Genomic DNA, 26,208 nt, shown 5'->3' on the forward strand with positions numbered 1-26,208 from the left:
ATGAGAGAGAGAGAGAGAGAGAGAGAGAGAGAGAGCGAGAGAGAGAGAGAGAGAGAGATGGGGAGAAGGAGAGAGGAATGGGGAGAGAGGGACAGAGAAAGAGAAAGGAGGACAAAGCAGGTTGTAATTATGACATGCATTGACGTAAATGCTGCCAGCTGTGTGAACAAAAACACAGCGTGTGTGTACATACATAGTGTGTCTGCGCGTACATGTGTAGTGTGTGTGTGTACCTGTGGAGGTGTTGAAGTAGAAGTGCTGTGTGTGTGTGTGTGTCCTGGCGTCAGGGAAGCTGTGTGGTACAGCCAGGCGCTGCCAGCTGTAGTAGACTGCTGTACTGCCCTCGTTCTGCACCTCCATGTCTGAACTGGCTCTCTCTCCTGACAGGGCCTCAAACGTTACCCTGGCACTGATACCCACCTCCCCCTGGGAGGAGAGAGAGGGAGAGGGGGTACGGGAGAGAGGGAGATAAGAGGGAGGGGAGAGAGATAGGGGTTGAGAGAAGGGAGGGAGACAGAGGGGAGGGAGGGAGCGAGAGGATTGAAAAGAGGATGAAGAAGGAGAGTGTGAGGAAGGAGGGAGAGAGAGGGAGAGAGAGGGAGAGAGGGGGAGAGGGAGTAAGGTAGAGAGGGAGATAAGAGGGAGGGGAGAGAGAGAGAGGAGGGTTGAGAGGAGGATGGAGAAGGAGAGAGAGAGGAGGGAGAGAAAGAGAAAAGGACGGAGAAGGAGAGTGGGAGGGAGGAGGTAGAGACAGAGGAGGGTTGAGAGGAGGATGGAGAAGGAAAGAGGGAGGGAGGAGGTAGAGACAGAGGAGGGTTGAGAGGAGGATGGAGAAGGAGAGAGGGAGGGAGGTAGAGAGACAGAGGAGGGTTGAGAGGAGGATGGAGAAGGAGAGAGGGAGGGAGGTAGAGAGACAGAGGAGGGTTGAGAGGAGGATGGAGAAGGAGAGAGGAGGGAGGGAGGGGGTAGAGAGACAGAGGAGGGTTGAGAGGAGGATGGAGAAGGAGAGAGGGAGGGAGGAGGTAGAGAGACAGAGGAGGGTTGAGAGGAGGATGGAGAAGGAGAGAGGGAGGGAGGGAGGGGGTAGAGAGACAGAGGAGGGTTGAGAGGAGGATGGAGAAGGAGAGAGGGAGGGAGGAGGTAGAGAGACAGAGGAGGGTTGAGAGGAGGATGGAGAAGGAGAGAGGGAGGGAGGGAGGAGGTAGAGAGACAGAGGAGGGTTGAGAGGAGGATGGAGAAGGAGAGAGGGAGGGAGGGGGAGATAATATGCTGTTTTTCAGTGTTGTAACTAACAAAGAGTACTATGACTAAAACCTGTTGTTGAAATAATTTCTCCTCCACTCACCAAACAATAGACCATATGAACAAGAGTTTTATCATTCTACTGTCTATACGTGGTTGCTCTACAGGTTAACAGTTTGTGTGTGTGTGTGTGTGTGTGTGTGTGTGTGTGTGTGTGTGTGTGTGTGTGTGTGTGTGTGTGTGTGTACCTTGTGAGAGGTGGAGTTGCCTGTCCAGCGGGCGGGCTGCCCACAGAACCTCAGGGCAGGCACCAGCACCGCGTCCAGCATGACATCATCAAACTGCGACAGAGGGTCACTGGGAACAGACAGAGGGACAGGTCGTGTCTCAAATGGCATCCTATTGCTTATATAGTGCCTTACTTTTGAACAAAGGCCCCTATTGGCCCTACATAGTGAATAAGGTGCCCTCTGTACCATAAGGCTCTGATCAAAAGTAGTGCACTAGGACTATATAGGGCATATAGGGCCAAATGAGTGTACATTTGGGATGTACACTCAGTCACTATCGGCCATGCTACAATGGACAAACATGAGAATATTTTTTATTTATTTTATTTTACCTTTATTTAACTAGGCAAGTCAGTCACTTACTTACAATGACAGCCTACCGGGGAACAGCGGGTTAACTGCCTTGTTCAGGGGCAGAACGATTTTTACCTTGTCAGCTCTGGGATTTAATCCAGGTCCCTTTCGGTTACTGGCCCAACGCTCTAACCACTAGGCTACCTGCCGCCCCCAGAATCAATACACACGGTCACTATCGGCAACGCTTCAATGGACCAACATGAGGATATCATCAGAATCAATACACACGGTCACTATTGGCAACGCTACAATGGACCAACATGAGGATATCATCAGAATCAATGAGCCACTAGATAAACTGTTTGTTAGTGATTTAGGATGAGGGGGCATTTCTTACTGGTTCTCCTTCTGCTCCGCCTCGCTAAGCTCCTCCCTCTCCTCCTCCTCCAATATGGGGCTCCGCTTCACAGTGACAGAGGTGAAGGGCTGGCCTGTGCCAATCACCTCCAAGCCATCTATCTCCTAGAGAGGCGGGGAGAGGACAGTATAGTGAGAGACTGGGAGAGGGAGAGAGAGCGAGAGGGAGAGAGAGAGAGAGAGAGAGAATAGGGTCATGTGGCTCTGGCCAATAGTAGTGCACTATCTAGGGAATAGGGTCCTGTGGCTCTGGCCAATAGTAGTGCACTATGTAGGGAATAGGTTGCCATTTGGGATGCATCCTATAACTAGGGAACAAACCAGACAGTAATTGTTCACTGAAATATGGCTGAACAGTATCAGGGTATCAAAGTGACAGGTAACACAAGATAACATGAACACAGTATCAGGGTATCAAAGTGACAGGTAACACAACATAACATGAACATCTACCCTCTGTCTTCAGCCATGTCAATATGTAGTCTCTGTTTCTACCCACTCTTCAGCCATGTCAATATGTAGTCTCTGTTTCTACCCACTGTCTTCAGCCGTCTCAATATGTAGTCTCTGTTTCTACCCACTGTCTTCAGCCATGTCAATATGTAGTCTCTGGTTCTACCCACTGTCTTCAGCCATGTCAATATGTAGTCTCTGTTTCTACCCACTGTCTTCAGCCATGTCGATATGTAGTCTGTTTCTACCCACTGTCTTCAGCCGTCTCAATATGTAGTCTCTGGTTCTACCCACTGTCTTCAGCCATCTCAATATGTAGTCTCTGTTTCTACCCACTGTCTTCAGCCATGTCAATATGTAGTCTCTGTTTCTACCCACTGTCTTCAGCCATGTCAATATGTAGTCTCTGTTTCTACCCACTGTCTTCAGCCGTCTCAATATGTAGTCTCTGTTTCTACCCACTGTCTTCAGCCATGTCAATATGTAGTCTCTGTTTCTACCCACTGTCTTCAGCCATCTCAATATGTAGTCTCTGTTTCTACCCACTGTCTTCAGCCATGTCAATATGTAGTCTCTGTTTCTACCCACTGTCTTCAGCCATGTCAATATGTAGTCTCTGTTTCTACCCACTGTCTTCAGCCATCTCAATATGTAGTCTCTGTTTCTACCCACTGTCTTCAGCCATGTCAATATGTAGTCTCTGTTTCTACCCACTGTCTTCAGCCATCTCAATATGTAGTCTCTGTTTCTACCCACTGTCTTCAGCCATGTCGATATGTAGTCTCTGTTTCTACCCACTGTCTTCAGCCATGTCAATATGCAGTCTCTGTTTCTACCCACTGTCTTCAGCCGTCTCAATATGTAGTCTCTGTTTCTACCCACTGTCTTCAGCCATGTCAATATGTAGTCTCTGTTTCTACCCACTGTCTTCAGCCGTCTCAATATGTAGTCTCTGTTTCTACCCACTGTCTTCAGCCGTCTCAATATGTAGTCTGTTTCTACCCACTGTCTTCAGCCATGTCAATATGTAGTCTGTTTCTACCCACTGTCTTCAGCCGTCTCAATATGTAGTCTCTGTTTCTACCCACTGTCTTCAGCCATGTCAATATGTAGTCTCTGTTTCTACCCACTGTCTTCAGCCATGTCAATATGTAGTCTCTGTTTCTACCCACTGTCTTCAGCCATCTCAATATGTAGTCTCTGTTTCTACCCACTGTCTTCAGCCGTCTCAATATGTAGTCTCTGGTTCTACCCACTGTCTTCAGCCATGTCAATATGTAGTCTCTGTTTCTACCCACTGTCTTCAGCCGTCTCAATATGTAGTCTCTGTTTCTACCCACTGTCTTCAGCCATGTCAATATGTAGTCTGTTTCTTTCTGTCCATTTCTCGCTTTCCCTCTCAATGTGTTCTCAGCTCTCTCTCTCTCTCTCGCTCTCTGTCTCACGCTCTCTCTCTCTCCATCATCTATCTGACAGCACATTCTGTCTCTGTCTGTTTCTCTGGACACATCAAACTCCCAGTCAGACCACACTGACATCCACACCCTTGAATGAACACAAACACACATACACACACCACCGCCAGACCAGAACATACAGGTTCATTACAACACTGCCTGAGTGTGTGTGTGTGTGTGTGAATGAACTCCCCCATAATAAGCGCCTATTACTTAAGCTGCTAATCAGGTCTAATTGACAATGACTATGCACAGAGGGTGAGGAGAGGTAAAGCTGTGGGTGTCTGTTGTATGTATGTGTGTTACGTGTGCTAGTGTGTGTTTCTGGACCAGTGTGTGTGTGTCTGACGGTGCCCCAGGTCTCTCTCAGTGATAGTGTTATTGTTATGTTGTAGAACAGTAGAACAGGTCTCTCTCAGTGACAGGGTTATTGTTATGTTGTAGAACAGGACTGTCTCAGTGACAGGGTTATTGTTATTGTTATAGAACAGGACTGTCTCAGTGACAGGGTTATTGTTATGTTGTAGAACAGGACTGTCTCAGTGACAGGGTTACTGTTATTGTTATAGAACAGGACTGTCTCAGTGACAGGGTTATTGTTATGTTGTAGAACAGGACTGTCTCAGTGATTTTATTTTATTTGGATCTCTTTTAGTGTCATAGGCGTTGTAAGGATAGGACCAAGGCGCAGTGGGTAAAGTGCTCATCTTTATTTGAAGTAACGTGAACACAAACGAAATAAACAAAACGACGAAACAGTTCCGTAAGGCACACAGGCTATACAGAAATTAACCACCCACAAAACACAAGTGAAACAAACAACTAAATATGGCCTCCAATTAGAGACAACGACAACCAGCTGCCTCTAATTGGAGGTCATTGCCAAAAACCCAACATAGAAATAGAAAACTAGATATAAACATAGAAATAGATAACATAGAACCTAAACCCCAAAACACAAAACAAACACCCCCTGCCACGCCCTGACCAAACTACAATGACAAATAATCCCTTTTACTGGTCAGGACGTGACATTTAGTCCCCATTTGGACTAATCTTCCAAGAGTCCTTAAACATTAAAATACAATTTATAATACGAACACATTTTCACATATAACACACTATTACAAACATACATAAAATACTAACATAATGACCCAATAAATACTCAATCTAAAAAATATTGATTCTTCATCTACTATAGTCCCACAACATTTCTATGTATTATATTTAAATATTTTTAAAATAATGTTTAAATGTATATATTGAAAGGTTTCTGGTTTGCTTAGTTAATTTATTCCATTTCTTTATTGCTCTAAATCGAAATGTTATTTTGCCTATTTCTCTTTTCTGTCTGGATAACACATAAATGGTGGACAATCTATTCCTAGTATTTACGGAATGTCTGTCTCTTACCAACTGATTACCGTTGTGAATAGAACTTGGCCGTTTTAAATTATGTATATTATAAAATAAAATAAGCATGTTTTTTAAAATTATCTTGTCGATTGATGACCAACCAAGAACATTGCGCATGACTGCAACAGAAGAACCATATCTCCACCTTAAAACAATCCTTGCTGCTTTGTTCTGTGCAATCTGCAGCCTCCTAACTTCACTTGATGATGCATTTCCCCAGACCACAGAACAGTAGTTCACCTGACTCTCAATTAATGCTTGTGTTATTTGCTTAAGAATTTTTCCTGGGAAATATTTAGCTATCCTTCTGATTATGCATGTAGTTTTTTTAACGTTTTTTTTTTTTTTACATAGATTAGTTATTTGAGACGACCATGATAAGCAGTTGTCTAGCTGCACTCCCAATAGTTTGGTTTCTGCCACTTCTTTAATTTGTACTCCTCCCATACTTAATTGTATCCCATGCTGTTTTGGCCTTTTCCTAGTGGAACAGACCAACATAACTTTGGTTTTCTTGGTGTTTAAAACAAGTTTGTTCTGGCAAACCCACTCCCTGATATTCTCCAAATCTCCTTGCAAAGCTTGCTGTACCTGTTGAACCGATTGTCTTGCTGCATAAATTGTAGTATCATCTGCAAATATAGTAGCTTGAGTTTCAGCTAAGGCATAGGGAAGGTCGTTGGTATATATTAAATAAAGAAGTGGCCCAAGGCAGCTGCCCTGCGGTATTCCACAGTTTAAAGCATGAGGGGAAGAAAATGAACCATTGATATAGGTGAACTGTTTCCTGTCAGTTAGATATGACTGTACCCAATTCAATGCTACCTCCTTAAAACCATAATGCATTCATTTTGTCAAAATTATTTCATGATCCACTAAATCAAATGCTGCACTGAAATCTAAAAATAGTACACCCACAAACTTGCCATTATTCATAGCATTGAGCCACTGGTCAGTCATGTCAACCAATGCAGTGGTAGTGGAATGTTTTTTGCGATAAGCATGCTGATTGGCTGTAATCAGATCATTCTTTTCCATGTACTCCCATATTTGTCTACTCACAATACCCTCCAATGTCTTACTGAGTGTAGGGAGTAGACTAGTTGGTCGACTATTGACAGGAGTAATGGGTTCTTTGCAGTCTTTCGGAATAGGACACAGTTTGGCATGCTTCCATACATTTGCAAACATCCCCTTTTCCAGTGACCAATTAAATATGTATCTCAGTGGAACTGCAATCTGGGGAGCAGCACAGCGTAGCAAAAAATTGTCCATAAGACCATAACCTGTAGATTTAACATCAGGTAATGACTTCAATAGGTTTAACACCTCCTTCACTGACACCGTTTGCAGACTAAAAGAGCAGGTCTTGTTGCTCATAATATGATCATCAATCCATTGGACAATAGCTTGCTTGGAAGAATGTATGTTTACAGTGTTGCTCAGTAAATGTATTTTCTTTGTAAAAAAATCAGCAAAATGATTGGCAATATCAACTGGTTTAGTTATTATTCTCTTTTCTTTGAGAAAAAGCCTCACGCAGTTCATCATCAATCCATGGAGATGGACGAGCACCAACTGTACTCTTTCTTATAGGGGCATGATGGTCCATTACCTCAGTGAGCAAATCAATAAAACATTCTGTAGCGTGATTTAAATCATCCTCTAGATAAATCAGCTCCCAGGGTACAGCAGTCAAATAATTTAGAAATAGCTCATGATTAAATGTTTTAAAATGTCTCTTGACCACAAACCTTGGTGTTGATGGTTATGGTCACAATATTATGGTCTGTCCAGCCCACTGGCATTGATCTGGCTTTTAAGCATTGCGATGGTATATTACAGAAAATCAAATCAATGCATGTGTCTGAACGATGACCCAACGTAATTGATGATTAGTAGTATCATTAACCATTTGTTTCAAACCACAGTTCTCGGCATATCTCATCAATTTTGTTCTATTCAAATTATTGTGATCCTTCCAATTTATATTAAAATCACCCAAGATAAATACATCTCTGTTGCTATCTGTGGCCTGGTCAAACCCAGTACATAAGTCATCCAAATAGGACACCTTAGAGCTAGGAGGTCTATACACACATCCCACCAATATGGCTGCCTGGTGAGGCAGATGTACTTGAGCCTATAGTGCCTCTACTTGACATACATTAAGGTCATCCCTCCTCTTAAAAGGTATATGATTCTGAATGTACAGTGCTACACCCCCACCATTCCTATTCCTGTCCCTTCTCAGTAGACTATATCCAGGAATGTTAATTTGCCCATCATCTACAGATGCATCTAAATGCGTTTCAGTCAAAGCCAAAATATTAATATTATTTATGTTGACCAAGTTAAAAACCTAATATATTTTGTTAGGAAGGCTACATACATTAACCTGAGCTATATGCAACCCTTTCCTTGTCAAGTGAAGATCAATAGAGCATGTATTCGTTATAGTTGAAGTTGTCATGATACACTACAACACACAAACTCAAATTTGAACATTAAATTAAAATAGCCAGGGAGTTACTCTAGAGTCCCGATACAATTGCCCGTTGATATAAAGTTTATCCATCACCATGGAGACTCGTTGACTCAGGCAACGTTTTTCCTTCATGATGGGATATAGTTTTTTTCTCCTTTCATTGATCTCGGTGGGGAAGTGATCATTCATTCCAAAATCAGTGTTTCTGAGTTCTCTGCCCATGTTCTTCATAATTTCCTTTTGCTTAAATGTGTCAAAACACAAATAGCCTGTGGCCTATTTCCAGAGGTCTTACCTATTCTATGGACTTTGGAGAAAGTGACATTACGCACAACATCAGTGGGCAGTTTTAGTTGAGTTGACATAAAGTCTCGGACTGTGTCCTCACAGCCTCTGTTGTTGTCATTCTCCGGTATCCCTGAAAATATTAGATTGTCCCGCATTGATCGACACTGTACATCAATCAAGGTTTCTTTAAGTTGTTTGTTCTCCCTTTGTACCACCTCCACCTTGCTATGAATAGAGTCTACAGTACCTTTCATCCCTTTGTACCACCTCCACCTTGCTATGAATAGAGTCTACAGTACCTTTCATCCCTTTGCACCACCTCCACCTTGCTATGAACAGAGTCTACAGTACCTTTCATCCCTTTGTACCACCTCCACCTTGCTATGAATAGAGTCTACAGTACCTTTCATCCCTTTGCACCACCTCCACCTTGCTATGAATAGAGTCTACAGCACCTTTCATCCCTTTGTACCACCTCCACCTTGCTATGAATAGAGTCTACAGCACCTTTCATCCCTTTGCACCACCTCCACCTTGCTATGAATAGAGTCTACAGTACCTTTCATCCCTTTGTACCACCTCCACCTTGCTATGAATAGAGTCTACAGCACCTTTCATCCCTTTGCACCACCTCCACCTTGCTATGAATAGAGTCTACAGCACCTTTCATCCCTTTGCACCACCTCCACCTTGCTATGAATAGAGTCTACAGCACCTTTCATCCCTTTGTACCACCTCCACCTTGCTATGAACAGAGTCTACAGTACCTTTCATCCCTTTGTACCACCTCCACCTTGCTATGAATAGAGTCTACAGTACCTTTCATCCCTTTGTACCACCTCCACCTTGCTATGAATAGAGTCTACAGTACCTTTCATCCCTTTGTACCACCTCCACCTTGCTATGAATAGAGTCTACAGTACCTTTCATCCCTTTGCACCACCTCCACCTTGCTATGAATAGAGTCTACAGTACCTTGCATCCCTTTGTACCACCTCCACCTTGCTATGAATAGAGTCTACAGTACCTTTCATCCCTTTGCACCACCTCCACCTTGCTATGAATAGAGTCTACAGCACCTTTCATCCCTTTGTACCTCCTCCACCTTGCTATGAATAGAGTCTACAGCACCTTTCAGCTCCGTGTTCTCTTTCCTTAGATCATCAATCTGACGTTGGCTGAATTCTAGACCGGCACATAATGCATTGATGTCCTCTCGTAATATATCCAAGATATCAAGTTTGGCAAGCCTTTCATTGATGGATTTTAACAAGTCAACATCCATATCAGTAAACCTCTCCCCACTCGCCCTCTTACTAGGGGATGGTTTGGTTCCATCGTTGATAACTATTTGCCAACCTGGTTTTGGTTTATTTTGTTGATTGGGTTGGTTGTCCTTAACAATGCTTGAATCCTCCAAAACCAGCGACATGTTTCTTTGAGTTCGTAAGTATCTCTCGTCAATGAATCGTTCAAGCTCTTCAATGGACTCTGAATCATCCAGCGTGTTTACGGGCAGAGTTACACACACAAACAAACTGTTCAGCCTCAACTGAAAACCGGATGTAGGTACACCTGATTCAATAGTGTTAATTTTATGTTACAGAACAGGACTGTCTCAGTGATAATGTTATTGTTATGTTGTAGAACAGGACTGTCTCAGTGATGCGGTATTGTTATGTTGTAGAACAGTAGAACAGGACTGTCTCAGTGACAGGGTTATTGTTATGTTGTAGAACAGTAGAACAGGACTGTCTCAGTGACAGGGTTATTGTTATGTTGTAAAACAGGACTGTCTCAGTGATAATGTTATTGTTATGTTGTAGAACAGGACTGTCTCAGTGACAGGGTTATTGTTATGTTGTAAAACAGGACTGTCTCAGTGATAATGTTATTGTTATGTTGTAGAACAGGACTGTCTCAGTGACAGGGTTATTGTTATGTTGTAGAACAGGACTGTCTCAGTGATGGGGTATTGTTATGTTTTAGAACAGTAGAACAGGACTGTCTCAGTGACAGGGTTATTGTTATGTTGTAGAACAGGACTGTCTCAGTGATAATGTTATTGTTATGTTGTAGAACAGGACTGTCTCAGTGATGGGGTATTGTTATGTTTTAGAACAGTAGAACAGGACTGTCTCAGTGACAGGGTTATTGTTATTGTTATAGAACAGGACTGTCTCAGTGACGGGTTATTGTTATAGAACAGGATTGTCTCAGTGACAGGGTTATTGTTATGTTGTAGAACAGGACTGTCTCAGTGACAGGGTTATTGTTATGTTGTAGAACAGGACTGTCTCAGTGACAGGGTTATTGTTATAGAACAGGACTGTCTCAGTGACAGGGTTATTGTTATTGTTATAGAACCGTAGAACAGGACTGTCTCAGTGATAGGGTTATTGTTATGTTGTAGAACAGTAGAACAGGTTTCTCTCAGTGACAGGGTTATTGTTATGTTGTAGAACAGGACTGTCTCAGTGACAGGGTTATTGTTATTGTTGTAGAACAGGACTGTCTCAGTGACAGGGTTATTGTTATGTTGTAGAACAGGACTGTCTCAGTGATAATGTTATTGTTATGTTGTAGAACAGGACTGTCTCAGTGATGGGGTATTGTTATGTTTTAGAACTGTAGAACAGGACTGTCTCAGTGACAGGGTTATTGTTATTGTTATAGAACAGGACTGTCTCAGTGACAGGGTTATTGTTATAGAACAGGACTGTCTCAGTGATAGGATTATTGTTATGTTGTAGAACAGGACTGTCTCAGTGACAGGGTTATTGTTATGTTGTAGAACAGGACTGTCTCAGTGATAATGTTATTGTTATGTTGTAGAACAGGACTGTCTCAGTGATGGGGTATTGTTATGTTTTAGAACAGTAGAACAGGACTGTCTCAGTGACAGGGTTATTGTTATTGTTATAGAACAGGACTGTCTCAGTGACAGGGTTATTGTTATTGTTATAGAACAGGACTGTCTCAGTGATAGGATTATTGTTATGTTGTAGAACAGGACTGTCTCAGTGACAGGGTTATTGTTATGTTGTAGAACAGGACTGTCTCAGTGATAATGTTATTGTTATGTTGTAGAACAGTAGAACAAGACTGGTCATGTCCTCTGGGGTTCCAATCCACCAGACCTGAACACTGTCACTCTATGTCTGGGCAGGCACTGGGTACACTCTTCATTACCGTACAAGTTATGTGTGTGTGTGTCCTGTTCTGAACGGATCAGGAGTGTACAGGACATCCACATCAGACACACAGTGTGCCTCTCTCTCTGTTAACTTGTACACTGTCATTAAACTTATTCAGGACATCAAGAGTTAGGGCAGCTAACCCTGAGCGGGGAGGGAACAGGGAAGAATGGGGGTTTGTGGAGGAGGTGGAGTGGTTAGAGTAGGCTCTTTAGTGGTGTGTAGGTGTTGGAAGGTCTTTGAAGTGGAAATAAGTTAACACTGTATTTATAGTGAGGCAAAACTTATTCAGCTAGCAGGAGTATTGTGGAGTGAGGTAGAGAGTATTGTGGAGTGAGGTATAAAGTATTGTGGAGTGAGGTAGACAGTATTGTGGAGTGAGTGAGACAGTATTGTGGAGTGAGGTAGAGAGTATTGTGGAGTGAGGTAGACAGTATTGTGGAGTGAGGTATAATGTATTGTGGAGTGAGGTATAAAGTATTGTGGAGTGAGGTAGACAGTATTGTGGAGTGAGGTAGAAAGTATTGTGGAGTGAGGTAGACAGTATTGTGGAGTGAGGTATAAAGTATTGTGGAGTGAGGTATAACGTATTGTGGAGTGAGTGAGACAGTATTGTGGAGTGAGGTAGACAGTATTGTGGAGTGAGGTATAAAGTATTGTGGAGTGAGGTAGACAGTATTGGAGTGAGGTAGACAGTATTGTGGAGTGAGGTAGACAGTATTGTGGAGTGAGGTAGACAGTATTGTGGAGTGAGGTAGACAGTATTGGAGTGAGGTAGACAGTATTGTGGAGTGAGGTAGACAGTATTGTGGAGTGAGGTAGACAGTATTGTGGAGTGAGTGAGACAGTATTGTGGAGTGAGTGAGACAGTATTGTGGAGTGAGGTAGACAGTATTGGAGTGAGGTATAATGTATTGTGGAGTGAGGTATAAAGTATTGTGGAGTGAGGTAGACAGTATTGTGGAGTGAGGTAGACAGTATTGTGGAGTGAGGTAGACAGTATTGTGGAGTGAGGTAGACAGTATTGTGGAGTGAGTGAGACAGTATTGTGGAGTGAGGTATAAAGTATTGTGGAGTGAGGTAGACAGTATTGTGGAGTGAGGTATAAAGTATTGTGGAGTGAGGTAGACAGTATTGTGGAGTGAGGTAGACAGTATTGTGGAGTGAGGTAGACAGTATTGTGGAGTGAGATAGACAGTATTGTGGAGTGAGGTAGACAGTATTGTGGAGTGAGGTATAAAGTATTGTGAAGTGAGGTAGAGAGTATTGTGGAGTGAGATAGACAGTATTGTGGAGTGAGGTAGAGAGTATTGTGGAGTGAGGTATAAAGTATTGTGGAGTGAGGTAGACAGCATTGTGGAGTGAGGTAGACAGTATTGTGGAGTGAGGTAGACAGTATTGTGGAGTGAGGTAGACAGTATTGTGGAGTGAGGTAGACAGTATTGTGGAGTGAGGTATAAAGTATTGTGGAGTGAGGTATAAAGTAATGTGGAGTGAGGTATAAAGTATTGTGAAGTGAGGTAGAGAGTATTGTGGAGTGAGGTAGACAGTATTGTGGAGTGAGGTAGACAGTATTGTGGAGTGAGGTAGACAGTATTGTGGAGTGAGGTAGACAGTATTGTGGAGTGAGGTATAAAGTAATGTGGAGTGAGGTATAAAGTAATGTGGAGTGAGGTAGAGAGTATTGTGGACTGGGGGGAGACAGTATTGGAGTGAGGTAGATAGTATTGTGGAGTGAGATAAACAGTATTGTGGAGTGAGGTAGAGTGTATTTAATGTTTTAGAGTTGTCGTAGCGTAGTGATGTCAAAGTTATGTGATAGATGTGTGTGTGTCCATGTCCCCAGGCAAACCTTAATCCTTACCTTAACCATTCAGAATGAATGACTCAACTTAACCGTACAAAAATCAGTTTATCCCCCTGTGGACAAACTTGGAATTCTGTGCGTCTGTATGTCGTGTGGCGCCATGCCGTGTGTGTGTTGTGTGTGTGTGAGTCTTACAGGCTGGTTGAAGTCCAGGTCTTTGAGAACATCTCTGAGCTCATGTCGTCGATGCTGCAGATAGAGACTCTGGTCCCAGGTCCTGCTAGGTGAACCACAGGTCTCTGGGAGAACATTACCTACAACACACAATGAGTTCTTTATTTTAGAAACTGTATGTGTGTGTGTGTGTGTGTGTGTGTGTGTCTGTTTTTGGTTTGTGTTCATTCGTGTGGGTGTGCATGAGTGCATTCATTCATATGTGTATTGGGTGTATTTTTCATTCATATGTGTGTGGGTGTATTTGCATTCATGCTGTGTGGCTGTGAGATGTGTGTATGTATTTACCTGACTCCATGTGGATGCTGTGTAGCTGTGAGATGTGTGTATGTGTTTACCTGACTCCATGCGGATGGTGTGTGGCTGTGAGATGTGTGTATGTGTTTACCTGACTCCATGTGGATGCTGTGTAGCTGTGAGATGTGTGTATGTGTTTACCTGACTCCATGCGGATGCTGTGTGGCTGTGCGATGTGTGTATGTATTTACCTGACTCCATGTGGATGCTGTGTAGCTGTGAGATGTGTGTATGTATTTACCTGACTCCATGTGGATGCTGTGTAGCTGTGAGATGTGTGTATGTATTTACCTGACTCCATGTGGATGCTGTGTAGCTGTGAGATGTGTGTATGTATTTACCTGACTCCATGTGGATGCTGTGTAGCTGTGAGATGTGTGTATGTGTTTACCTGACTCCATGCGGATTCTGTGTAGCTGTGAGATGTGTGTATGTGTTTACCTGACTCCATGTGGATGCTGTGTAGCTGTGAGATGTGTGTATGTATTTACCTGACTCCATGTGGATGCTGTGTAGCTGTGAGATGTGTGTATGTGTTTACCTGACTCCATGAGGATGCTGTGTGGCTGTGCGATGTGTGTATGTATTTACCTGACTCCATGTGGATGCTGTGTAGCTGTGAGATGTGTGTATGTATTTACCTGACTCCATGTGGATGCTGTGTGGCTGTGCGATGTGTGTATGTATTTACCTGACTCCATGTGGATGCTGTGTAGCTGTGAGATGTGTGTATGTGTTTACCTGACTCCATGTGGATGCTGTGTAGCTGTGAGATGTGTGTATGTGTTTACCTGACTCCATGTGGATGCTGTGTAGCTGTGAGATGTGTGTATGTGTTTACCTGACTCCATGCGGATGCTGTGTAGCTGTGAGATGTGTGTATGTGTTTACCTGACTCCATGCGGATGCTGTGTGGCTGTGAGATGTGTGTATGTGTTTACCTGACTCCATGTGGATGCAGTGTAGCTGTGAGATGTGTGTATGTGTTTACCTGACTCCATGTGGATGCTGTGTGGCTGTGAGATGTGTGTATGTATTTACCTGACTCCATGTGGATGCTGTGTAGCTGTGAGATGTGTGTATGTGTTTACCTGACTCCATGCGGATGCTGTGTGGCTGTGAGATGTGTGTATGTGTTTACCTGACTCCATGTGGATGCTGTGTGGCTGTGAGATGTGTGTATGTGTTTACCTGACTCCATGCGGATGCTGTGTGGCTGTGCGATGTGTGTGACAGGTTCCTGCTGTCCTCTCTGTGTCTGGGTCAGGGTGGCTGAGATACCACTCAGCTCATCACCAAACCTCTGAGGAAGGCTCCAGAACTCACTGCCTACACGGTAACCCTGGCAACACACACACAGGTTAGTTCTAAATGGCTAGAGTAGCAATAGACACACCCCTCCAGGTGACTCCTACCTGTCCAGAGTGTATGGCTGGCAGGCCTCGGGTGATCAGTTCTCTCTGCTCCTGAATCTCTCTGAAACGGTTGGACTGGTTCATCAACAGCCTATCTACTGGCTTCTGGAGCAGGTCTAGAGAGAGAGAGAGAGAGAGAAACAGAGAGAGAGAGAGAGAGGGAGAGAGAGAGAGAGAGAGAGGGAGAGAGAAAGAGAAGAGAAAGGAGAGGAGAGAAAAGAGAGAGAGAGGGAAATGGTAGAAAAGAGAGAGAAAAGAGAAAAGAGGAAGAGAGAGATCATGTTGATGATAGTTGTAGTCCTTTATGTGGTAGTTGTAGTTCTGTTAGACCTACTGGAGATAAGGTCCTGCTGGTGTCGTCTCTGGGTCATATGTGTGTGCCAGTGCTGCAGGGCGTGGCTCTGGATGTCTCTCTGACCCCTGGGGACTGGAGGGGGTCTCTCTGCACCCCTCTGACCCCCCAACACCTGGGAGATGGCTCTCTGAGGGGCTGGCACCCTCCTCACCAGCTGGAGAGAGAGATACGGGGGAGGGAAAGGTTAACAATATTTCAAGTTTAGAGTCAGAACCCATCAGAGAGAAAGAGAGATAGAGAGAGAAACATTGTCATTGTAACATTGATTGAAGAGCATTATAACCAAAACCATTATTTTTTGTTAGAAGGGATTTTCAACCATGGTATCTTCTCTCACCTCAGTCTCTCCCCTGGCCTGCATCTCTGTCCTGAAGTCCTCCAGACTACCCAGAATGCTGTGGGGGAGGACCATCCCCTGGGCGTCGAAGCGAGGTCCCCCCGGTCCTGACAAAACCACACCGCAACATCACGTCAACATCACCTCTCCATTAACTACACAAAACACTATTCAAATTCAAATTGTAAATAGTTGATTCATCTCACGGGGGGCCATTACGTAGGCAGGAGAGTAGAAATACAACATAGAAGAGCACCAGTGGAGGCTGCTGAGGGGAGGAATCGAACCGTATCAACCACATCTTTTATGTGTTTGATACCATTCTAGTGACTCCCTTCCATCCATTATTATGAGCCGTCCTCCCCTCAGCAGCCTCCACTGAAGAGCACACAACATAACAACAGACAGCACCAATAGTTCTACACAGCATGAGGATGAATGATAACAGTCAAGGTGACTAAAGAACTGTCAAAACAGATGAACTGAACATGAATATAAAGGTGAAGTGGATTTTCAACATTCGTTTCTGAGCCCCTTTCCTTGTTTGTCTTCACCAGTGGTTCCCAACCGTTTCATAGTCCCGTACCCCTTCAAACACTCAACCTCCAGCTGCGTACCCCCTCTAGCACCAGGGTCAGCGCACTCGCAAATGTTGTTTTTTGCCATCATTGTAAGACTGCCACACACACACTATACGATACATTTATTAAACATAAGAATGAGTGTGAGTTTTTGTCACAACCCGGCTCGTGGGAAGTGACAAAGAGCTCTTATAGGACCAAGGCACAAATAATAATATAATAATAATCAATCATTTTTCTCTTTATTTAGCCATCTTACATATAAAGTGAATCCACTCTCACATAGGTAAGTGGTTGCAAAGGGCATCAGTGTCTTAACAGCACGATTTGCCAAGACAGGATACTTTGAGCGCAGCCCAATCCAGAAATCTGGCAGTGGGTCTGATTCAATTCAATTTTCACAGAACCGCTTGTTGCAATTTCGATGAGGCTCTCTTGTTCAGATATCGGTAAGTGGACTGGAGGCAGGGCATGAAAGGGATAATGAATCCAGTTGTTTGTGTCATCCATTTCAGGAAAGTACCTGTGTAATTGCGCACCCAACTCACTCATGTGCTTCGCTATATCACATTTGACATTGTCCGTAAGCTTGAGTTAATTTGCACACAAAAAAATCATACAATGATGGAAAGACCTGTGTGTTGTCCTTGTTAATGCAGACAGAGAAGAGCTCCAACTTCTTAATCATAGCCTCAATTTTGTCCCGCACATTGAACATAGTTGCGGAGAGTCCCTGTAATCCTAGATTCAGATCATTCAGGCGAGAAAAAACATCACCCAGATAGGCCAGTCGTGTGAGAAACTCATCATCATGCAAGCGGTCAGACAAGTGAAAATTATGGTCAGTAAAGAAAACTTTAAGCTCGTCTCTCAATTCAAAAAAATGTGTCAATATTTTGCCCTTTGATAACCAGCGCACTTCTGTATGTTGTAAAAGCTTTACATGGTCGCTGCCCATATCATTGCATAGTGCAGAAAATACACGAGAGTTCAGCGGCCTTATTTTAACAAAGTTAACCATTTTCACTGTAGTGTCCAAAATGTCTTTCAAGCTGTCAGGCATTCCCTTGGCAGCAAGAGCCTCTCGGTGGATACTGCAGTTCACCCAAGTGGTGTCGGGAGCAACTGCTTGCACGCATGTTACCACTCCACTATGCCATCAGTACAGATACCAACATGAGCAGCAGCTACGTTTGCCTACATACGTTAGTGGAATTCCCGCGAGAGAGTAACGGTTAATGTGATTGGATGTTAATTATTTGACTACGCTACCAACATTGTGTTGTTATTTCGCCGAACACTAGATGGTTAAATTTTTTGGGGGGCAGTGTAACGAGGCTAGTCAGGCGAGAAAAAAACCTCCCGCAAATGTATAGCCCCGTTGGAAAATATAAATGTACTGTTTGAAAATGTGAAGATTTTTTAAATTTTTTAAAATATTTTTATTTGCTGTAGTCCCGACGGCATTGCGCGTACCCCAGTTAGGGAATACCTGGATGTCTACACCACTGGTCACAGAAACCTGGTCCTGGATGTCTACACCACTGGTCACAGAAACCTGGTCCTGGATGTCTACACCACTGGTCACAGAAACCTGGTCCTGGATGTCTACACCACTGGTCACAGAAACCTGGTCCTGGATGTCTACACCACTGGTCACAGAAACCTGGTCCTGGATGTCTACACCACTGGTCACAGAAACCTGGTCCTGTTTGTCTACACCACTGGTCACAGAAACCCGGTCCTGGATGGCTACAGTGTGTTGCAGGCTTTTGCACCAGCCCAGCTCTAAAACACACCTGATTGAACTAATCACAGGCTTGAGAATCTCACACACCTGATGGAACTAATCACGGACTTGAGAATCCCACACACCTGATTGAACTAATCACGGATTTGAGAATCCCACACACCCCGGTAGCTCTCTAGGACCAGGATTGGTGACCACTGTATTGTGTTGAGTGACCACAACCGTGATACACCCCACCTGTACTCCACACCTCCGGCCAGAAGGGGCAGTGTAGCCAGCTCACCTGTGTAGTCCAGTGGCTGTGTGGTGGTGTCCTGGGCCAGGGGGCGGGCCACCGCTACCCTCACCCCCTTTCTGATGTCATCAGGTGGGCGGGTCTTACGCACCAGCACTCGGGTCACTGCTGTAGGCTTCTGAGGTTCTTTAGGGGGCTGGGGCACCCGCAACTATGGACGTACACACACACACACACACACACACACACACACACACACACACACACACACACACACACACACACACACACACACACACACACACACAATGGTGGCAGGTAGCCGAGCGATTACAGCGCTGGGACACTCACTATAAAGTTGCTACTTCGAACCCCGAGCCGGCAAGAGGGAAAAATCTGCCCAGTTAATCTCCAACATGAACTGCTCCCCCGTCGCTGATGACGTGGACGTGGATTAAGGTAGCCCCCCCACCCCACCTCTCTGATTCAGAGGGGTTGGGTTAAATGAGGAAAACACATTTTGGTTGAATGCATTCAGTTGTGCAACTGACTAGGTGTCCCCTTACTATTATGTATGCATACACACACGTTACGTACACACACACACACACACACACACACATTATGTATACACACACATTATGCACACACACGTACACACACACATTATGTACACATGCACACACACATTATGTATACACACATTATGTATACACACACACACATTATGCACACACACATTATGCACACACACGTACACACACACACATTATGTACACATGCACACACACACCTTCTCCAGGTCCTCAGGTCTGATGGCCAGGGCCTGGATGTCCTCTCCTTTAAGAGTGGGGCTCTGAGGCTGCTCTTCACTCAGACACGAGAAATCCTCTGACACTTTCAGACGTTTCTTCTCTGGAGACGAGAGGACAGGATGAGGAGAGGAGAGAACCAGCTGTTTCATTCCAAGCACATGGGGCCAACATGGCACCAGTTCAAATTCGGAATAATAAACCAAGCTTCCCCATTTCTGAATGTATTTGTTTTGGCTTGCACTCATATGGGGAAAACCAAGTTTCCAGTGATGACACACACAGCCAACTACTGAACCAACAGCACCAGGCTTAACAAACACTAACTCATAGGCCAGGCTACATCTGAACTACTGAACCAACAGCATCAGACTTAACAAACACTAACTCATAGGCCAGGCTACATCTGAACTACTGAACCAACAGCATCAGACTTAACAAACACTAACTCATAGACCAGGCTACATCTGAACTACTGAACCAACAGCATCAGGCTTAACAAACACTAACTCATAGGCCAGGCTACATCTGAACTACTGAACCAACAGCATCAGACTTAACAAACACTAACTCATAGACCAGGCTACATCTGAACTACTGAACCAACAGCACCAGGCTTAACAAACACTAACTCATAGACCAGGCTACATCTGAACTACTGAACCAACAGCATCAGACTTAACAAACACTAACTCATAGGCCAGGCTACATCTGAGCTACTGAACCAACAGCACCAGGCTTAACAAACACTAACTCATAGACCAGGCTACATCTGAACTACTGAACCAACAGCATCAGACTTAACAAACACTAACTCATAGACCAGGCTACATCTGAACTACTGAACCAACAGCATCAGACTTAACAAACACTAACTCATAGACCAGGCTACATCTGAACTACTGAACCAACAGCATCAGACTTAACAAACACTAACTCATAGACCAGGCTACATCTGAACTACTGAACCAACAGCATCAGACTTAACAAACACTAACTCATAGACCAGGCTACATCTGAACTACTGAACCAACAGCATCAGACTTAACAAACACTAACTCATAGGCCAGGCTACATCTGAACTACTGAACCAACAGCATCAGACTTAACAAACACTAACTCATAGACCAGGCTACATCTGAACAACTGAACCAACAGCATCAGACTTAAAAAACACTAACTCATAGGCCAGGCTACATCTGAACTACTGAACCAACAGCATCAGACTTAACAAACACTAACTCATAGACCAGGCTACATCTGAACTACTGAACCAACAGCATCAGACTTAACAAACACTAACTCATAGGCCAGGCTACATCTGAAATGTAGATGTAGACCATTATTTGCTGTTAGCAACGCTATTGTTACATCACATCACTCATCTCCTGACCATGAGAGAAAGAGTGGAGCAGAATATCCATACACACACACACAAACACACATAGTTATGCAATCCTGTCCGTCCTCAGCGCTCCAACTGCAACAGAGTCTGTCCCTGGTCACCATGACCACCACACAACCCACCACTCATCTTTTGAGTCTGCCCCTGGTTACCATGACCACAACTTTTGCTTTTCTATCCTTTTCTACCCCCCCCCCCCTCCCTGCCACCTGTTCTGAGGCTGAGGTGCATTCTGTGTGGTTTTCAGAGGAGGGTAGCACCTTGCGGAGAGTGAGAGAAGGCCACAGAAGGGATAAAAGAAAAACTGCAAGAATCTCATCCTCCATAGTGGGTGACCTTGGCACACAATGGAAGGCAACGGGGACACTGAGGCTCAACATGCACTCTCTTTGTGACTGTACCCTGTTTATGTTCACACACACACCAGCATTCACACAAAAATAAACACACACACAGATAAACATACACACACATCAGCGTTCACACAAAATAAACACACACACAGATAAACACACACACACAACGACAGAGCCTCACGTAAACAAATACACACCTATGCCTCGAGAATGTCTTTTACAGAGTAAAGACAGGAAATTAGATTTCACTGTGTCCTTGGAGGTCTTGTTCATTATCTCTCTTCTTTCTCCCTCTTTTTTATTAAAATTTTATTTCACACTTATCTTACCAGGTAAATTGACTGAGAACAAATTCTCGTTTACATGATTCATGACTATCTAGCGCCCCCCCCCCCCCCCCCCCCCCCCCACACACACACACACACACTAACGTTAACGAGCAGACAGAGTGTGTGTGTGTGTGTTTAGTTAGCTAGCTAGCTAATAGTATAACAGCTATGTTAGCTAGCTATATTCTACATACCTGGCGGGGTCCGAGGTCTCGCCTCCTTTTTGGGAGTTTTGCCAGTGGATTTGCCTAGACTTGCCATTTCAATGCTTAGGCTAGCTAAGGTAACAATAGTTAGTTGTAGCCTAGCTAGTTAGTTGTAGGCTAGCTAGTTAGTCAACTCGGCAGCTGAGGAAGTCGTTTTAGCTAAAGTAAATTGGTGTCACGCAGGGAGACAAGAAAGTTACAATTGTCCCTAAACAGTGACATTTATAAAATGTATACAAAAGCAACTTCGTCGTTGAGTAAACTTTTGATAGCTAGCATCTCGCCTTGTCATTCATGTCTCTTTCTCCCCGCTGCCTCGCTGTACCCATGGCAACGGACGCGTGGTTGCAGTTAAAGGGATGCTCACTTTCTGTCGGACAACAGTCAAATCCAACAGCGCCGAATAAGAATTTCCCTCGAAGAAAATTATTCAAGCCTAATTCTAGGCAGTCGGCAGCACAAAGTAACACATACTATTTGTATAAAATTGCAACTATGGCACTTTGGTGATGCTCGTCAATACATTAGGCCTTTATTTGTTGGACTATTTCATCACAAAATGTAATGAAAAGGAAAGAAAATTACATTGAATTGGCCAATAATGAATAGGCTTATAAGGCTTATTTTTACTCATACAAAAAGGCTAAGGGCCAGATGTGTCACCGTGTGCCAGCAGTAGGTAAACAAATACATATGGCTTCTTTGTATGTTGATATTGAATTAAAAACACCAGATCATCACAATCTCCCATAGCCTCAATTTATCCAACCACCACAACGTGCGCAACCCCCCCCCCCCCCCAAATGCCTGTCTTGGCCGTGCAAGACTGGCCACTTCCATTGTTCCAGAATCAGCGAACATTCCGTGTTCTCCCGGAGAACATAACAATCTCTCTGCTTCTGTCAATCTGCTGTTCTGGCAACTAGCTGTTGGGAGAGACGAGCAGATGACCCGTGCCGTGTGACGCGGACGAGCCAGGCGCATGCATGGGTATAAAAACAACAGCAAAAGACATCTGTTTCTGTACCACCCAGACTAGACGTGCGCAAACCCACAGGTGTCACGAGGACCACATGTAGTTTCCAAACCTCACAGGTTGGAATATTACAGGATCCACCCAAGCATCCACACTGCCCTACAGGCTATCATAGGCTACATTTCACATGCCACTTAAGTGAGACAACATTATGGAGGTAAAAGGTAACTCCTCCACTAGCCCACCGACCACCACAACCAACATGCCCGTCGCCCATCAGCGGGCTGAACCTTCTCAGTTCCCCGGGACCAGAGCCCTGAGCCCCGGCTCCTCCAAGGTCCTGCTGGCATACAAAAACGCAACCCAGGACCTGAACTCACCGGGGCTCAAAGCCAGCATGGGTTTCCTTAAAATGGCCACGTCTCAGTGGAAGCACCAGGAAAAGAAGGGGAGGGTGGTGCGGTCCCCAAGCACAGCTAGCTGGCTTCCACCTCCCTCCGATGGGCACTCTTGCAAGAGGTCGCCACTGGACCAGCTATCTACTCTGGTTCTCCAGGGGCAGATCCGGCTCCGTCAGCTCGGCGAGGACGACCCAAGGCTCGCCCAGGACTCTCGGCAGGACCCGCTGAGCTCCACCAAGCCACAGAACTGCAGGCGCATCGTGGTTCTGGGTGCGCCCCGGGTGGGCAAGACTTCAATCCTGCGACGGTACCTCTGGGACGGCTTCGCGGAGGAGTACCAGCCCACCTCCGAGGATTTCCTCCGGAAAATGTTCCACATCCGCGGGGAGACGTATCAGATCGACGTACTGGACGCCTCCGGAGAGAGGAGCTTCCCGGCGAAACGCAGGCTCTCCATACTAACCGGTGCGTAACGGGAATGTAGGCTATAACGGGAGTCCTTATCATGGTCTCTATGTTGGAGGGTGCTGGAGGTGCCTCAATAGTTGTTGTTATCGCAGTGTTAAAGATGTAAATGCATGCAAATGAATAAGCCTCTCTTTGTGCTGTGTGTATAAGTCCAAGTGGACATGCTTGCTTTTTAAACGATTGAGAGAGAATATACATTTGTGTATATTGACGTATAAATGATGGATAGAATACCATATAGAATAGAATAAAACATAATATAATATTTATCCCAGAAGGAACTTCAGTTCAAATTGCTAATGAGAATATGACAATGTCGGCTATAATATTTCGGTCTCCTCCTGTGTTCTGTATAGGTGACATATTCCTTCTGGTCTTCACCCTGGACGACCGGAGCTCTTTCGAGGAGGTGTGTGCCCTGCGCACTGAGATCCTCGCGGCCAAGACCAAGCTCCTCAAGCCCACCAGGCCGGGCCAGAGCGCACGGGTCCCCACGGTAGTCTGCGCTAACAAGGTGGACCTGTCCCCAGCGGAGAGAGAACTTTCCCGGCCAGAGGTGCTCCGAGCCCTCGGTGAGGACTGCGCCTACTTCGAGACCTCTGCCAAAGACCGTACTAATCTAGAGGAGGTATTCGAGGCTCTGGCTAAACGGGGCGGGTTGCCAACTGAAACTAGTCCGTCGCAGCACCGTAAAGTCTCGATTCGGTCGTATCAGGCGCTGAAGGAGGGCAGCGTGGCCGGGAGAGGGAGCCAGGCGCCTGGTTGTAAGGCTCCGTGTGGGGCGCTGTATCCACTCGCACGACGGCCGAGTTTCAGCAGTGATCTCCGTCAAGTCCTCGGCCCCAACTCCGCACGGAAGCCGGGCAAGCCGCTGGAGAAGTGTCAGATTCAGTGAAGGAGCCAAAGACAGACAGGACTGGTTTATAAGGGTGTGTGGAGCGAGGAAAAACAATCATGTTTGATTTCCACAAATGCGTTCTGCTAAATGTAGATATGACTGTGAATAGTATCTGCAACAGGGACTTGAACACTACTAATAGCCTACTAAATGTGCAGAAGTTGTGCAATTGTGTGTCTCAATCTGATGTGAAATATATTTTTTTGAATGGAATAAAAAGCATTTTTGATCATCTATTATAGTGTGCGTCTCCTTTAGGGGCGGAAGAGGAGAGAGCGGGAGTAAGAGGCATTGAGTCAGGGACTTGACTTCATTCACTTTATTACATAACACATTTCATGAGTCCTACGGACAGAAATAAAGAGCGAGAGAAAGAGAGAGAGAGAAGGAATGAATGGTGGAGAAAAAGAGTGAAAGTGTGTGTGCTTGTGTGTGTGAGTGTGTGTGCTTGTGTGTGTGAGTGTGTGTGCTTGTGTGTGTGAGTGTGTGTGAGTGTGTGTGTGAGTGTGCGTCAGAGCAGTATTGACTGCAGCAGAGTCGTGATCAACCAGAGGGTTGTACTGTACTAACTAGCCTACACAGCTCACTGTCTGCAGTAGACTGGGTCGTTTCTGGTTGTTAAATCCTCTTTACATTCTGTCTATGGGTCAAAGTTTTCACACACACATACATCTGTAACTCTATACTATAGGCCCTATTCTATATATTCAGCATGATGATGATGATAGTAATGATGATGATGATGATGGTAATGAGGATGATGATGATGTTAATGATGATGAGGAGGATGATTATAATGATGTTGGTAATGATGATGATGATGGTGGTGATGATGAGGATGATGATGATGTTAATGATGATGAGGAGGATGATTATAATGATGTTGGTAATGATGATGATGATGGTGGTGATGATGATGATGGTAATGATGGTAATGATGATGATGAAGGTGACGATGAAGTTGTTGTTGATGATGATGAATAGGCGTAATGACACTGACAAAAGAGTCATAGGATATTTTTTCAACCGCAATCAGTGCACCGTTGTTCCATGAATGAGGGTGTGTGTGTGTCCTTTGTGTTCTTGCAGGGTCGGTGAAAGCCTTTCAACACAACAGAGGCTGCTGGGAGTTTCTGAGTTTCCATAAAATAACAGCTACTTGTTTTTCGGCTATTAGATTTCCACTCGTATAATCTCATAGCCTGTATATTTCCCTTTACCTGTGTGTGCGTGTGCGAATAGGTGTGTGTGTCCAAACTAGGTGTTATTATGGCTATTGTGTAGTGTAAATGGTATTCTTTATCCCCTAGTAAAAACATCATAACCTCTGTTCTCATAACCTGTATGAGTCCTCTGGTTGTTCCACATGCTTAAAGGGCCAACCTGGGATTTGAAAAACCGATGGGTCTGGAGCAATGTAACCACTGTACAAAGCAATGGGTGCAAGGATTTACCATCCATGAGATAGTTATAACCATAGAAATAGGAATTCAAATTAATTAGGAATTAGAACCGGGAAGGCAAAGTTCACATTCTGAACCATTTCACGTGTCTGAAGGTAGAACTCCGCCTACCGGGAAGGCCCAGAGAGCAAATCAAGTGCACCCATAGGCACGTGTCTGAACAGCTTTCTCGAGCAATAGACTGTACAAAATTAACCTTGAATGAACAATAAAGTGGGTAACTGTGAGATTGCAAAACTTTTAAAACCATCAGTAGAGAGAGACCCAAGGAATACAGCAAATAGTTGCTGTATTTATGAGTAGGTTAATGTTTAAGTTGTCACTTTGTTCAACAC

At 44.5% G+C, this 26,208-nt stretch overlaps 2 protein-coding genes across 2 annotated transcripts; one reads left to right on the top strand and one right to left on the bottom strand.

Moving 5' to 3' along the window:
* Nucleotides 1-237: 237 nt before the first annotated feature.
* On the bottom strand, nucleotides 238-21,989 carry LOC115147770 (MYCBP-associated protein; the record flags this gene model as incomplete). Its single annotated transcript, XM_029690064.1, has 11 exons — nucleotides 21,656-21,989; nucleotides 19,353-19,474; nucleotides 18,608-18,770; nucleotides 15,994-16,100; nucleotides 15,636-15,810; nucleotides 15,302-15,417; nucleotides 15,078-15,228; nucleotides 13,551-13,669; nucleotides 2,227-2,351; nucleotides 1,491-1,599; nucleotides 238-426 (listed from the first exon to the last, which is right to left on the bottom strand). Coding segments are annotated over exons 1-11 (1,443 nt in total), but the record flags the coding sequence as incomplete, so codon positions are not given.
* Nucleotides 21,990-22,798: 809 nt separating this feature from the next.
* Nucleotides 22,799-24,644, top strand: LOC115207164 (GTP-binding protein Rhes-like). Its single transcript, XM_029774149.1, has 2 exons — nucleotides 22,799-23,509; nucleotides 23,869-24,644. Exons 1-2 carry the CDS (start codon nucleotides 22,855-22,857, stop codon nucleotides 24,405-24,407), a joined length of 1,194 nt encoding a protein of 397 aa, XP_029630009.1. The 5' UTR covers nucleotides 22,799-22,854; the 3' UTR covers nucleotides 24,408-24,644.
* The last annotated feature ends 1,564 nt before the right edge of the window (nucleotides 24,645-26,208 follow it).

Source organism: Salmo trutta, chromosome 14 (genome assembly GCF_901001165.1).
Source record: "Salmo trutta chromosome 14, fSalTru1.1, whole genome shotgun sequence".
Lineage (NCBI taxonomy): Eukaryota > Metazoa > Chordata > Actinopteri > Salmoniformes > Salmonidae > Salmo > Salmo trutta.